Genomic DNA, 15453 nt, shown 5'->3' on the forward strand with positions numbered 1-15453 from the left:
CCTCAATCCAATTGAGAATCTGTGGTAAGACTTAAAGATTGCTGTACACCAGCGGAACCCATCCAACTTGAAGGAGCTGGAGCAGTTTTGCCTTGAAGAATGGGCAAAAATCCAAGTGGCTAGATGTGCCAAGCTTATAGAGACATGCCCCAAGAGACTTGCAGCTGTAATTGCTGCAAAAGGTGGCTCTACAAAGTATTGACTTTGGGGGGGTGAATAGTTATGCACGCTCAAGTTTTCAGTTTTTTGTCTTATTTCTTGTTTGTTTCACAATAAAAAATATTTTGCATCTTCAAAGTGGTAGGCATGTTGTGTAAATCAAATGATACAAACCCCCCCAAAAAAATATATTTTAATTCCAGGTTGTAAGGCAACAAAATAGGAAAAATGCCAAGAGGGGTGAATACTTTCGCAAGCCACTGTAAACCTTTGGTGTGAAAAATGATACTGGGTCCTGCTCTGCTCAATCATGAGAAGGGTTCACACACACACACACACACACACACACACACACACACACACACACACACACATTTTGTTGTGGTCATTTACGAGGTGATTGTAGTTAAAAGGCCCGGTGGATAGAGCAATAGAGCCAGTCAATCTGAGCTGAGATGAAGGAACCGGTCCTATGCGCTGTTATCCCATTAACCAGCTATAACGAAGCAACTGAATAGCAGTGGCCGGCTTGTCACTCAGTCTAATTGCGTCCCATGATCAGAAAAACTACCCCAGGAGGATGGAGCTCTTTTTCATTCAGATATAATCAGATAGGCACAATCATGGCAAGGGAAACCAAAAATGTATTTTCTATCTATCGTTTTAGAGTAGAGATTTTGTCGGTTGATTTGGAGAACAGGTAAATTATTAAATGGGGCTAGGAGGTGGAAAGTGGCAAACATTTTCAAAAACAGCATTATTATCCCCTAGCACTTGAACGGTCAATTCGGCAAACTACAGTGTCTGTATTGTCTCTTTTTCACGAATTGGCATTGTTTTGGTTCTAAGTATTGTGTGCTAGAAAATTCTTTATCTAAAGAGACACAGCAAAAACAAACACTCAGTCAGCCAGGAAAGTGAGAATAATCTATCTGATGTTTTATGTGTTGTTGTGAAGAGTTGAGGCAAGTTACCTAATGGAGTGAGTGGCCTTACTGTCTTATTCACATCCAGACAGGTTGAGATATCTAGATAAGATGAAAGGGAAACTTGATATTTGGCTCACAGAGACAAAAGTAGATTGTAAACAACCGTCACCTTCCCTGAAGCAAAACTGACAGGGAAGCAGCACACAACACAACACACACAAACAACACACGCTCGACCAGTTTCCTGAAATTAGACAGGAGTACTAAGATTCTGTGTTATTTTTAACTGTTTGGAAGAATAGAGAACACCGTCTGTAATTGTTGAGAGGTGCAATAGAGACATTTTGTTAATTGTTTTTAAGCAGTGCAAGCATCAGACATAACAGTGAGTGTTCATTTGTTTTTAATGGTGGGAAGCTGTTTTGTAATTATTAATTTAACTTCCTGGTTATGGAGATAAGGCACTAAACAACCCCCCCACACACATACACACACACACAGTCAGTCAGTCTCTATGTTCCTCTCTCTGCAGGGTGTCTGGTAAGATGAGTCAGAGCAGTGTGGAGCTGGACCGGTGTAGCCAGCAGGGCTCCGTAGAGAGCCTGTCCTACAGTCTCTGTGGCCTGGGGAGCAGCAGCCTGCCTACAGCCTCTATTGACAGCCTGCCTGGAGGTTCCAACAGAGCCCTCTCTGATTCTGGTGAGTATATTGCAATGGGCCAGATATTGCAATGGCGATTATGAATTGCGATTTTAAAACATACATACTGTGGTAACTAAATATAAAACCAAATGAAACAAATATTTTCCAACATTGTTGTAGGCTACATATGATAATAGATAGGATTATTACACCTACATACAGGTGAAGTCGGAGGTTTACATACACTTAGGTTGGAGTCATTAAAACTCGTTTTTCAACCACTCCACACATTTTTTGTTAACAAACTATAGTTTTGGCAAGTCGGTTAGGACATCTACTTTGTGCATGACACAAGTCATTTTTCCAACAATTGTGTACAGAGAGATTATTTCACATATAATTCACTGTATCACAATTCCAGTGGGTCAAAAGTTTACATACACTAAGTTGACTGTGCCTTTAAACAGCTTGGAAAATTCCAGAAAATGATGTCATGACTTTAGAAGCTTCTGATAGGCTAATTGACATAATTTGAGTCAATTGGAGGTGTACCTGTGGATGTATTTCAAGGCCTACCTTCAATCTCAATGCCTGTTTGCTTGACATGGGAAAATCAAAAGAAATCAGCCAAGACCTCAGAAAAAGAATTGTAGACCTACACAAGTCTGGTTCATCCTTGGGAACAATTTCCAAACGCCTGAAGGTACCGCGTTCATCTGTACAAACAATAGTACGCAAGTATAAACACCATGGGACCACGCAGCCGTCATACCGCTTGGGAAGGAGACGCGTTCTGTCTCCTAGAGATGAACGTACTTTGGTGCGAAAAGTGCAAATCATTCCCAGAACAACAGCAAAGGACCTTGTGAAGATGCTGGAGGAAACAGGTACAAAAGTATTTATATCCACAGTAAAACGAGTCCTATATCGACATAACCTGAAAGGCCACTCAGCAAGGAAGAAGCCACTGCTCCAAACTGCAATAAAAAAAACAGACTACGGTTTGCAACTGCACATGGGGACAAAGATTGTACTTTTTGGAGAAAAGTCCTCTGGTCTGATGAAACAAAAATAGAACTGTTTGGCCATAATGACCATTGTTATGTTTGGAGGAAAAAGGGGGAGGCTTGCAAGCCGAAGAACACCATCCCAACCGGGAAGCACGGGGGTGGCAGCATCATGTTGTGGGGGTGTTTGGCAGCAGGAGGGACTGGTGCACTTCACAAAATAGATGGCATCATGAGGTAGGAATATTATGTGGATATATTGAAGCAAAATCTCAAGACATCAGTCAGGAAGTTAAAGCTTGGTCGCAAATGTGTCTTCCAAATGGACAATGACCCCAAGCATACTTCCAAAGTTGTGGCAAAATGGCTTGAGGACAACAAAGTCAAGTTATTGGAGTGGCCATCACAAAGCCCTGACCTCAATCCCATAGAAAATGTGTGCGCAGAACTGAAAAAGCGTGTGCGAGCAAATCTGACTAAGTTACACCAGCTCTGTCAGGAGGAATGGGACAAAAATCACCCAACTTATTGTGGGAAGCTTGTGGAAGGCTACCCGAAACGTTTGACCCAAGTTTAAATTGTTTAAGGCGATGCTACCAAATACTAATTGAGTGTATGTAAACTTCTGACCCATTGGGAATGTGATGAAAGAAATAAACGCTGAAATAAATCATTCTCTCTACTATTATTCTGACATTTCACATTCTTAAAATAAAGTGTGATCCTAACTGACCTAAGACAGGGAATTTTTACTAAGATTAAATGTCAGGAATTGTGAAAAACTGAGTTTAAATGTATTTGGCTAAGGTGTATGTAAACTTCCGACTTCAACTGTATTAAAACACATTTTTAGTATCAAAATAGTGTGCTATAAGCACAGCACTTATTAATTAATGAATAACATAATGAGTTCCTTATTTCTATTTTACCATTATGAGTTCTTAATTAACGTAAGTTAATTGTTTATTCAGGTACCCATAGGCTACAGATGGAATAGGAAGCTTATGATTGTGTAATTATGTATAAGTAGACTCAATCGTTATTATAATTGAAATGATAAGACAAAGTGCCTTAACAAAAACATGTAATACATAGGTTACCGATTGCAAGGTGCAGCCTGTGTCCAAAACAATGGAGTTTGGTCCAGTCATTCAACGCGACGTTCAATGTTTCAACTTCTCCCTTCATTTTGTTATACAGTGTTGGGATGGCGACTTGGGAGAAATATGTGCGAGATGGAATCTTGTATCTCCTGTCCAGCTTGTTTATCATCTTGAAGTCATCTTTGCTGACTGTGTAAATAGGAACATTTCTTAAGCTATGTGATAGGTGATAGCCTCTGTGATTTCTATGTGTCTGCAATCAATGCCTGTTTAGGCGGCTGTTTGTGGCTGAGGGGCTTTGTTACTTTCAGACGTTTTTTTCACCATGCAATCATCGTAAAGTAGGGGATGGTTATTCTTCAAATGATTTAATTTGGCTGACATCGGTTTGCCTGTAGCCAAAATACTGCCATACCACTGAAGGTGCGCCCTTCTTTGGCACCAAATCAACATTGTTGTTCTGACACACACACACACACAGGTAAAGCCCTTTCTTTCCTCACCAGAGTCTATCTGCGCGCTTTAAGCAGGGACGCTTGTGATTGGCCAGCATGCACAAGCCATGCAGAGTGAGAGAGTTCGCTTGTGATTTGTCAGCATCCTCTGTGCATGTACAGATGTAGGATCTACATTTGAGCCAGTTTGCTACAGCAGGAAATTAATCCTGCAGCAAAAGGAAATGTGAATTATTATGTGGATTATAATTAATGGACATTTTTGTATGGGTTGATACATTTTTCATAAGGGAAAATCAAGTCTGAAATTTCAAAGTGGAATTCTCAACTATGCTACAAATGTTTCATTTCCTGCATTTAAGATCCTACATCTGTAGAGAGTGAATGAACAGAGTCTAGCACATCTTATTGGAGGAGGTACCGTAGTCTAGTTTTTTTTTGTATTAACGGAGTGTCAAAGAAAGGAGAAAATCGCAGCCTCTTGCGATATGGATATTGCACGTCAATAATCGCAATTTTGATCTGAATTCGATTAATTGTGCAGCCATAACTACACTTATCCAACATCATTGGGGGAAATAATGTAAAAGAATTGTGCCCCAGAGTTGGTCCTGGGGGAAATCTTGCCCTTTATACCGTGTTACATGATTAGGAAAAACGTCTTTGCTTGTTTTCCATTTGTGGTAGTCACATGGTTCTACTAGAAGGAAGCCATCTAACTAGGTTGAAATTGAGAGAACAAATCAGAAGAGGAAAAGGCTCCTGCAGATATGAGGTTATAGTAGCAGAAGTCAAGTGTTCATTTCTCTGTCCTCTTTCAAATGGTCCCGTGTGGCTCAGTTGGTAGAGCATGGTGTTTGCAACGCCAGGGTTGTGGGTTTGATTCCCACGGGGGACTAGTATGGAGAAAAAAATGTATGAAATGTATGCATTCCCTACTGTAAGTTGCTCTGGATAAGAGCATCTGCTAAATGACTAAAATGTAAATTGTCTGTGTGACCAGCCTTTGTTTTGAAATATACTTTTTCCAGATAGACAGATTGAATGAGTGTGCGTGCATGTGTGTTTGAGTGCAAGTGAGTGTGTGCGTGTGTCTAACCCTGCACACTGCTGGCTGAGGTCTGACGCACCATCACTCTTGTTTGGCGTCACTGTCTTCGTCTCTCCATATAAGCCCAGGGGACGCAACCCAAATGGCACCTTGTTCTCTATGTAGTGCACTACTTATGACCATAGGTCTCCTGTCAAAAGTAATGCACTACATGAGGAATATGGTGCCATTTGGGACACTCCCAGACAGTATGTAATTGCCTCACTTCCTGGGAAGTGTTTGAAGAGATAATTATGGGACTTTGATAACAAGGAAAATAAGGGCTTTTGCTGCTCCATGCATACATGCCATCTTTCCTTTAGATTTCCGCTCTGGAAACCCTCTGGAAACCCACTCGGTGTTACAAATGTGACTCTATGACTCTATTTCCTACAGTGTTCACTACTTTTGACCAGAGCCCAAAGCTCTGGTCAAAAGTAGTGCACTTTGTAGGGAATAGGGTGCCATTTGAGATGCTGCCTTAGACAATGGAGTGTCACATTCTTTATATTGTACTCTTTTATTCACCATTTCCTAATGGTATAGCACAGCAGACATGTTGACCATCATATTGAACTCCCTCACTACACCCTCTCAGGGAACTTTGAATAGATGAAATGTGACTAAGATTTTAGACGTTATAAGGGAGGGCCACAGTGACACAGTGATAGGATGGGTGCAGCTAGTGTTGCTGGGCAGAAGATCGCTAGTTTAATCCCCACTCGGGGCAGAACAGAATGCAATCTGTTACATATGGATAATGTACGGTATGTTTATGGAAAACGTACTATAGGTTTATGGTTAGGGTTAATGTACTGTAGGTTTGTGGGTGAGGGGTAATGTACTGTATTGGTAATGTACTATATATTTATAGCATTCTGGGTGAGGGAGGCACAAGGACACAAAGCTCCAATTATAAGAATCAATACAGGCGCCTGAGGCGGTAGGCTCCTAGTTCAATAGTAACTACTAGCGGCAGTTAGTCGCTCTCCTCACTCTCCCTATTGCTCAGTCTCTGAACCCTTGGTGGCCAATTGTACCTGTTCTATACTAACCCTGTTTATGGTAGAGATATGGGTTTCCTGGGGATGTAACGATTCACTAATACGCATTGGTCCCTAGTTCAAATGTTTAAGGTACTCGGGACCCCAAACCAATCCAGATCTAGCATGCATCAGTCAGAAAATCGATTCAAAGGTTACGAATCGTCGGTTAGTTTTTTTTCTCTTCTCAAATAACTTTCCTTCTACCTTCTGAAAATACCGCTCTTTTAAATGCGTTGATAGTCATTGATCTACAAGTCCCTTTGCGTGCCGAACAACCCCGGGGAATATCAGTAGCCTAGTCAAACTGCACACTGTGCCCAGCTTCGCGCACTGCCCGAAGAGAGGTCTATTTCTGATCTCGTATAGCTGCGGGGCACCTTCAGCTTTCAAATGCTTGTAACATGGCTTGCGCAATATTAGGCTTTATTAGTTGATTGACAACCAATATCATTTTCAAGCTTATTGTTATCAAATGCGCTGTTGAAAATTGTGTTTTACCAGAATAAAAGTAAGCTACCAGAGACACAACTCTGATCTGGCTATAGCCTACCTGCTGATCGAGGCTTGCGTTCGATTTTATTTTGATTGTTCAGGTTCACCATCAGCAATAGTTTGGATAGTTTTGCTTTAAACAGTCAGTGTATTCAGAAAGTATTCAGACCACTTTACTTTTTCCACATTGTTACGTTAGTCTTATTCTAAAATGGATTTAATACCAAATAAAAACTCAATCTACACACAATACTCCATAATGACAAAGCAAAAACTGTTTTTTAAAACAAACACATACCTTATTTACATAAGTGTTCAGACCCTTTGCTATGAGACTCAAAATTGAGCTCAGGTGCATCCTGTTTCCGTTGATCATCCTTGGTGTTTCTGCAACTTGATTGGAGTCCACCTGTGGTAAATTCAATTGATTGGACATGATTTGGAAAGGCACACCTGTCTATATAAGAACCCACAGTTGACAGTGCATGTTAGAACTACCGTAATTTCCGGACTATTGAGCGCACCTGAATATAAGCCGCACCCACTGAATTTTAAAAATATTTATTTTAAAAAATATTATTTTGAACATAAATAAGCAGCACATGTCTATAAGCCGCAGGTGCCTACCGGTACATTGAAACAAATGAACTTTACACAGGCTTTAACGAAACACGGCTTGTAACAAAAAATAAATAGGCTTTAACGAAACACGGCTTGTAACAAAAATAAATAGGCTTTAACGAAACACGGCTTGTAACAAAAATAAATAGGCTTTAACGAAACACGGCTTGTAACAAAAAAAAAAAATTAGCAGTAAGCTTTAGTTGTCTTTTTGCACTGAGTCAATTCCTCACGCTGCTGTTTCCAACGTCTTATCATCGACTCATTAAGACCAAGCTCCTGTGCAGCAGCTCTATTTCCTTTTCCAACAGCCAGATCAATCGCCTTCAACTTGAAAGCTGCATCATATGCATTTCTCCGTGTCTTTGCCATGAGGGTGACAAAATGACTACCGTAATCAGAATGATCGGAAGTTTGAGAGCGCTCGATTTAATCTAAACAGTAAACCAAAAAGTTGTTTGACCTTAACCCGTTCGGCAATTTCATTGGTCTAATGAAAGCTTCATGCCGCCAAAAAACTGAGCACGTCACAGAATGTGTTTTTTTGGAGAGAAAAAAATTGAAAGCGGGAAAAATCCATATATTAGCCGCGTCATTGTTTAAGCCGCGAGGTTCAAAGCGTGGGAAAAAAGTTGCGGCTTATAGTCCGGAAATTACGGTAAAACCAGGAATTGTGCGTAGAGCTCCAAGACAGGATTGTGTCGAGGCACAGATCTGGGGAAGGGTACCAAAACATTTCTGCAGCATTGAAGGTCCCCAAGAACGCAATTGCCTCCATCATTTTTAAATGGAAGTAGTTTGGAACCACCAAGACTCTCCCTAGAGCTGGCCACCCGGGCAAACTGAGCAATTGAGGGAGAAGGCCCTTGGTCAGGGAGGTGACCAAGAACCCGATGGTCACTCTGACAGAGCTCCAGAGTTCCTCTGTGGAGATAGGAGAGCCTTGTAGAAGGACAACCATTTCTGCAGCACTCCACCAATCAGGCTTTTATGGTAGAGTGGCCAGACGGAAGCCACTCCTCAGTAAAAGGCACATGACAGCCCACTTGGTTTGCCAAAAGGCACCTAAAGGACTCTCAGACCATGAGAAACAAGATTCTCTGTTCTGACGAAACCAAGATTGAACACTTTGGCCTGAATGCCAAGCGTCACGTCTGGGGGAAACCTGGCACCATCCCTGCTGTGAAACATGGTGGCGGTAGCATCATGCTGTGGGGATGTTTTTCAGCGGCAGGGTCTGGGAGACTAGTCAGGATCAAGGGAAAGATGAACGGAGCAAAGTACAGAGAGATCCTAGATGAAAACCTGCTCCAGAGTGTTCATGACCTCAGACTGGGGCGAAGTTCACCTTCCAACAGGATAATAACCCTAAGCACACAGCCAAGACAACGCAGGAGTGGTTTCAGGACAAGTCGCTGAATGTCCTTGAGTGGCCCAGCCAGAGCCCGGACTTGAACCCGATCGAACATCTCTGGAGAGACCTGAAAATAGCTATGCAGCAACGCTCCCCATCCAACCTGACAGAGCTTGAGAGGATCTGTAGAGAACAATGGGAGAAACTCCCCAAATAGAGGTGTGCCAAGCTTGTATCATCATAACCAAGAAGACTCAAGGCTGTAATCGCTGCCAAAGGTGCTTCAACAAGGGCCTCCCGAGTGGCGCAATGGTCTAAGGCACTGTACCGCAGTGCTAGCTATGCCACTAGCAATCGAGGGAGATCCTGGTTCGAGTCCAGGCTCTGTCGCAGCTGGCCGCAACCGGGAGACCCATGGGGCGGCGCACAATTGGCCCAGCGTTGTCCAGATTAGGGGAGGGTTTGGCGGACAGAGATGTTGTTGTTCAATCAGGCTCTAGCGACTCCTGTGGTGGGCTGGGCGTACTGCACGCTGACAAGGTCGCCAGGTGTACGGTGTTTCCTCAGACACATTGGCTTCTGGGTATCGTGTCAAAAAGCATTGCAGCTGGGTTGTGTTTCAGAGGACGCACGGCTCTCGACCTTTGCCTCTCACGAGTCTGTATGGGAGTTGCAGTGATGGCACAAGACTGTAACAACCGATTGGGGAGAAAAAGAGGTAAAAAAACAAACAAAAAAAGGTGCTTCAACAAAGTACTGACTAAAGGGTCTGAATACTTATGTAAATGTAATATTTCCGGGGGGGGTTTCTTCTAAAAACCTGTTTAAGCTTGGTCATTATGGGGTATTGTGTGTAGATTGATGAGGGGAATAGAATAAGACTGTAACATAACAAAATGTGGAAAAAGTCAAGGGGTCGAATACTTTCCGAATTATCATTTCATAACAAGGACAGCAAACCCTTTTGGTGAGCAGCACTGCTTTGCCAAAGCAAGAGGAGAAGAGAAGCTTACTCCGTAAAAACCTCCAAACGATCAAAACCATTTGATTTTGAGACAGGGGTGAAATCCAAAGTTGTGCTATGTTCATTGGTTATTTCATAGATAAATATTGATACATTACTAGCGCAAACACTTGTAATCTGCAAAAATGACAAGTTAGTGGGTGCTGGCGATTTCAGATCAAAAGTGGGGGGACAAAAAGCATACATGCACTACACCCCCCCCCCCCCCGATAGGGGTATGATAGATGCCCAGAGTCTCCCTTATGGCTCAGCTTGGGTTCTTACATATACCACACACACGCTTCAGAGAAGTCAGCTCAGAGTTTTTTCTAGTGTGAGATGTTGTTTTGATGCGGTTTTGATTAAATGTTTTTTATATGTATATGGATTCGGCAACTGTTTGATCAGAGAAGTGTTGATGCTGCTGGTACTAGTAGTTCTCCAGTGTTTAAGTCAAGTCAGTATATAAAAAATAGAAACGCGCTTCAAATGTAATATTTTATCTTGTAGCCTGTCTCGGTGTGATATCCAATATCAACATGAATACTGATGACTTCTCTCTCGCTCTCTACAGGTTCCCACGATGCCCCTCGTCTGTCGTGCGCCTCCCCATTTCCCAGAAGCCCCATGGACTCCTCTCCAGTGTCTCCTCACCCTGACCCGTTCCCTAGCAACAACCTTTCCAACCAGCTGCAGCCACCGCCTCTCCCCGAGAAGAAGATGGTGAACCGCACTGTCTCCGCCCCTGACAGCACGGCCGGGAAACCCCTGTTCTGGGCCTTCCCCCGCCTCCCCTTCACCGGTGGTTCCGAGAGCAACGCATCTCGTCCAGACGTACCATCCCTGTCCAGCCTCCCGTCCTCCCCTGTCGACCCCCGTCCCCTCTACTCCTCCGAATCCCTAGAGCGCTGCCATGGCCTTCCGGGTCGCCCCCTGCACTCCCGGACCCTGGACGAACCCCTGAAGGTACGTGGTAGACTCGGAGGACACAGCCGGGGCAGCATCACCTCCTCCTCCTCCCCCCAGCTCAGCGGCCCTCACCTCTCAGCCTCCGGGCCCACCCACGGCTCTAGCCTGCAGCTGCAGACCCTGCTCAGTAACATAGACAGTAGAGAGGGCATCTACTCTAAGCTGGGAGGCCTGTACGCTGAGTCGTTGCGGCGCCTGGCTCTGAAATGTGAGGACCACTTCACCCGCAGTCAGAAGAACACGCTGCGCTTCGATGAGAGCAACTGGTCCCTGTTCAAACTGACCTGCAACAAGGCCAGCTGTAATGCAGGCGATGCTGTGTACTACTCTGCTGCCTGCGCCTCCGACCCATCTAACTCCTACGCTGTCAAGGTAACAACATTAGATACCCTTCATCTCTATAGCTCTCTGTGGTCTTAAGTTTCAAAGTTTTACACTACACAGTCAAGGTAACCGAATACAAACTTTCTTAGTTAACCTTTATTTAGGTCAGAAGAACGCTTTCCCTAGGGAGATATGTCTCTCTGTGTTCTTAAGTTTCAAAGTGGGATTGTTTTGGGGGGGCCAAGGCTCTCATGTAGTGCTTGATAATCAAAATGTTTTGATATCAAGGACTCTTGTGTTTAATGTTTACAATAAGTCTGAAAGACAAAACAACAAGGCTGAGAATACATTTAGATGGGGGGAAAAAAACGTGTGGAATTATAAACAAGCGTGTGGCGAGGATGTGTGTGTCGGTGAGAGACATAATTACCGTGAGAAGAGGTTCTTTGTAATCTGTAGTTTAAATTCAAACTCCTCTCTGATTGGATTGTGTACATCCAGACTCCCCTGTGATTGGACTGTGTAAATTCTACTCATCAATCAAGGTCATCTTTCTACCTTGTTAAAGACTAGCTCGTTAAACAATAAAAACCTGTCCAATGAAGTAAGCCGACCCCTTAAATAACAAGCTTTTTGACTGTTTAGAGAACCAGAGGGAGCCACAGCCCCTTCACTTTGTGTATGTGCCAAATGGCATGTTATTCCCTACATAGTGCACTACTTTTGACCATATAGGAGATAGGGTGCCGTTTGGGACAGATTTTGTTTGTTCTCTGAGAGAAGAGAAGGAAGGTCCCACCATTCTAGTGTTCCTCCAGGGAATGTACTGTAGCCTGCCATGGAGGGTGTGCTGCTCTGCATTCATTCTGACTGACCTTTGTCCCAAAGTCATTAGCAACGTGTAAATCCAGAGCAGGGCCGTGTGTGTTAAGGGAGGTTTGCTGCCCGAGGCTCTACATAGTCTTTCCTAATGTCTCTGGGTCCATTAATCTTTTCATGCCAGCCAGGATTTACAGTTATACACACGCCTGTTGTCAAGGCCTGTACACACACACACACACACACACACACACACACACACATCAAAGATCCCCTCTCTCTCACACACACAGTGTATGAAATAATCCAGCCTTCATAGTAATCATCAGACTGTCCCAAATAACACCCTATTCCTTATATATAGTGCACTACATTTCCCTATGGGCCCTGGTCAAAAGTATTGCACTATATATGGAATTGGGTGCAATTTGGGAAGTACCCAATGTCATATCAGAGCTCACCCTATTCCCAATATAGTGCACTACTTTTGACTAGGGTCTATAGGACTCTGGTCAAAAGTAGTGCACTATATAGGGAATAAGGTGCAATTTGGGATACAACGCACAGTGTTTGGCTTTGCACGTATTGTACATGATGAAACTCATTCATCTAAGCTGCCATAAGTGTACCAGTGTTTGCTTGAAAACAAGATCGGAATGAATGCAGGATTTAAAGCTTGGTGACGGCGAGTGAGAATACTAAATCTCACTAAGTGCAAGTAGAGAATGTGTTAATGTCTCTACTTGAAGCTGCAAAGAAGTAGTACAATAAGGGGGAATCTCTTGCAAAGTCTCTTGTGACAGACAAGTAGCGTGCAAACACACAGGCAAGATTTGATTCTGGAGGCATAGATAGTATACAAGTCATAAAACTGTTTCAATATAATTGAAGTATTTCCACATTCTGTCCACATCAGGGCTTTGACTCTTGTGTATCAATATAATTCAAGTATTTTTCTCACTATGCACATTGTGGTCTAAGCAATCTCTTCCTCCTCCACTCTGTTCTCTGAAAGTGCCAGGCTGACATTTTCCTAATTCTCTCCACATTATGGCGTTGACTCTCCCCTCCTCCATTCTCTACCAACTATAATCAGTATGTTTCTCTCTCTCCCTCCAGATCTGTAAGAGCCAGACCTCTGAAGCCAAGCAGGGTCACCTCTACGGCTTGTCTGTCCAGCAAACCCTCCCACCCCACTTCAACCTCCAGCAGGACTGTGGTCACTTCATCGCATGCGTCCCCCAGAGCATGCTCCCCCCTGACGAGGCTTCACTGCCCCTCGGGCCCAACCCCACGCAGGGGGACAAGGAACGCGTGGTAGTTATCACCCAGGAGGTGCCACAGCAGAGTACGGCAGACTTCGTGAAGGAGTGGGCGTCCTTCCACCAGGCTCAGCCAGAGGTCAGTTGTCTGTCTGCGTATCTTGTACAGTACTAGGTTGCATCTCAAATAGCACCCTAGGCCCCTGGTCAAAAGTAGTGCACTATATAGGGAATATGGTGCCATTTGGGACACTCATAGCTTTCTTCATTTTTGCTTTAAGCTTTCAGCCTTTTTTTTATCTTGTTTTGATGTACAGAGCTTCGTGATTTCTGATGAATAGCGCTCAAAAAATGAAATGTATTGTTTTTTATGTAGGTGTACGAACGGCGGGTCTGCTTCCTCCTGCTGCAGCTGTGCAACGGTCTGGAGCACCTAAAGGAGCACGGGGTCACACACCGCGACCTCTGTCTGGAGAACCTTCTCCTGATCCCTCACCGTCGCCCCCTGCAGGCCAACCCCAATGCCCCCTACGACCAGAAGCACCTCCCCCGCCTGGTCATCGCCAGCTTCGCCAAGGCCAAGCAGCGAAACACTGAGGATTCCGCTGCCAATGATCCCCGCATTAAACGCGACCACGCCCGCCTGGCCCCGGAAATCGTGTCGGCCGCCCAGTACCGGAAATTCGACGAGTTCCAAACGGGAATCCTGATCTACGAGCTGCTCCACCAGCCCAACCCATTCGAGGTGAGCCCAAAACTGAAAGAACAGGACTACAACTGTGAGGACCTGCCCCCCATTCCTCCAGTCTCCCTCTACTCCGCTGGGCTCCAGAGACTAACCCGGCTGCTCCTCCAGCCAGACCCAATCAAACGCATCCACATCCAGGAGGCCAAGCGAGTGCTGCAGAGCCTGCTGTGGGGCCCCCGGAGGGACCTGATGGAGCAGCAGCAGTGGGGGGACCGAGACAGGCTGGGCCCCGGAGAAGGGCCCTGCCACGAGGGCCTCCTCAACTGGCTGGACGTGAAGAGAGCCCTGCTGATGATGAAGTTTGCTGAGAGGTCTCTGGAGCCGGAGAGGAATGCAGAGTTGGAGGACTGGCTGTGTTGTCAGTACTTCAGCGCCGCTCACCCTCTGTCCCTGTGTCATACTGCTGAACTGCTCTACTCACTCAAATGACTGAAACACTGACTGGACAAACTTTCTGAATCCCAAATCAACCCCTAGCTCCCTAGGCACTCCTTGAGACCTGAACAGAGTGGATCGTTTTGGGATTAGGGCGAGTTTGTGGACAATGTGTAGAGACAATGAACCAATGCCCTGGGTTTCCCTGTATCTGTCACGGAGGATATACGAAAATACAATGTGAACCTGCTGCCTGCCTGCCTCCTTTACAACGACATGCATGAAAGCAAGGCATCACTGACTGTCCATTCAGCTTCTACTGTATGTGTTCTAGTTTACAGACTGCTGTTGTGTTTACTGTATGGACTAAGGCAGACCACTGGAGATTGTTCAAAAGCACAGCCAGGCCAGGGATGGACAGAACAGCTTAACATGGAATGGTCTCTCTGGCCAGACTGAGCACTCTGCACTCTGCACTCTCCACCCAAAACACAGCACCTGTGAGAAGAGACTTGCACAGAATGGAACATTCTAATCAGACAAAGATTTACACTTACTAGAATGCAAAGTACTAATGAACAACAGTCGAGCCAAGACATTCTAACTGTTACGGTCTTGTGCTGTCCTTAATTAATAGGACTTCTTGATACCCTTTGCCCTTTGAAATAGTAAGAGCTCTCGCTGGTATTTCATCTCTGTCCACTCCAGCAAGTCTTGACATAAATGTTTGATTGTGCCTGTGCAGCTATTTAACTTTTATTTGCTGATTACAAAATGTAAATAGAGGGTCACACACACACAAGTATTTACATTTGCCTATATTAAAATGGCACATACAGTAAAAGTGTTGACACGGAGTCAAAAGGTTCTAGAATGATGCTTACTATTCGGTGTAAAGGTATGATGTTGCATCTCACTTTGTCAATCCATATGGGGAGTAAGGGTATTGGTCTTTAGAGAGGCAGCCATTTTAAAGGCAAAGCTGTTTTGACTGAATGGAACTAGTCTGACCTGAATGAACCAATTAAAAATGTGTACTGCCTAATGACACTTAA

General features: G+C 44.3%; 1 protein-coding gene across 2 annotated transcripts in view; it reads left to right on the forward strand.

The window, feature by feature from the left end:
• Nucleotides 1–15453, forward strand: part of LOC115159110 (inactive tyrosine-protein kinase PRAG1) — a 33111-nt gene extending 17658 nt beyond the window's left edge. For both annotated transcript variants that reach the window (XM_029708533.1, XM_029708534.1), the window contains exons 4-7: nucleotides 1621–1787; nucleotides 10476–11242; nucleotides 13133–13414; nucleotides 13652–15453. In XM_029708533.1, coding sequence (XP_029564393.1) covers nucleotides 1621–1787; nucleotides 10476–11242; nucleotides 13133–13414; nucleotides 13652–14452 — 2017 coding nt within the window. In that variant the 3' untranslated portion in view covers nucleotides 14453–15453. The remainder of the gene's footprint in view (nucleotides 1–1620; nucleotides 1788–10475; nucleotides 11243–13132; nucleotides 13415–13651) is intronic.

The sequence above is a fragment of the Salmo trutta genome, chromosome 23 (genome assembly GCF_901001165.1).
Source record: "Salmo trutta chromosome 23, fSalTru1.1, whole genome shotgun sequence".
In the NCBI taxonomy this organism is placed as follows: Eukaryota; Metazoa; Chordata; class Actinopteri; order Salmoniformes; family Salmonidae; genus Salmo; species Salmo trutta.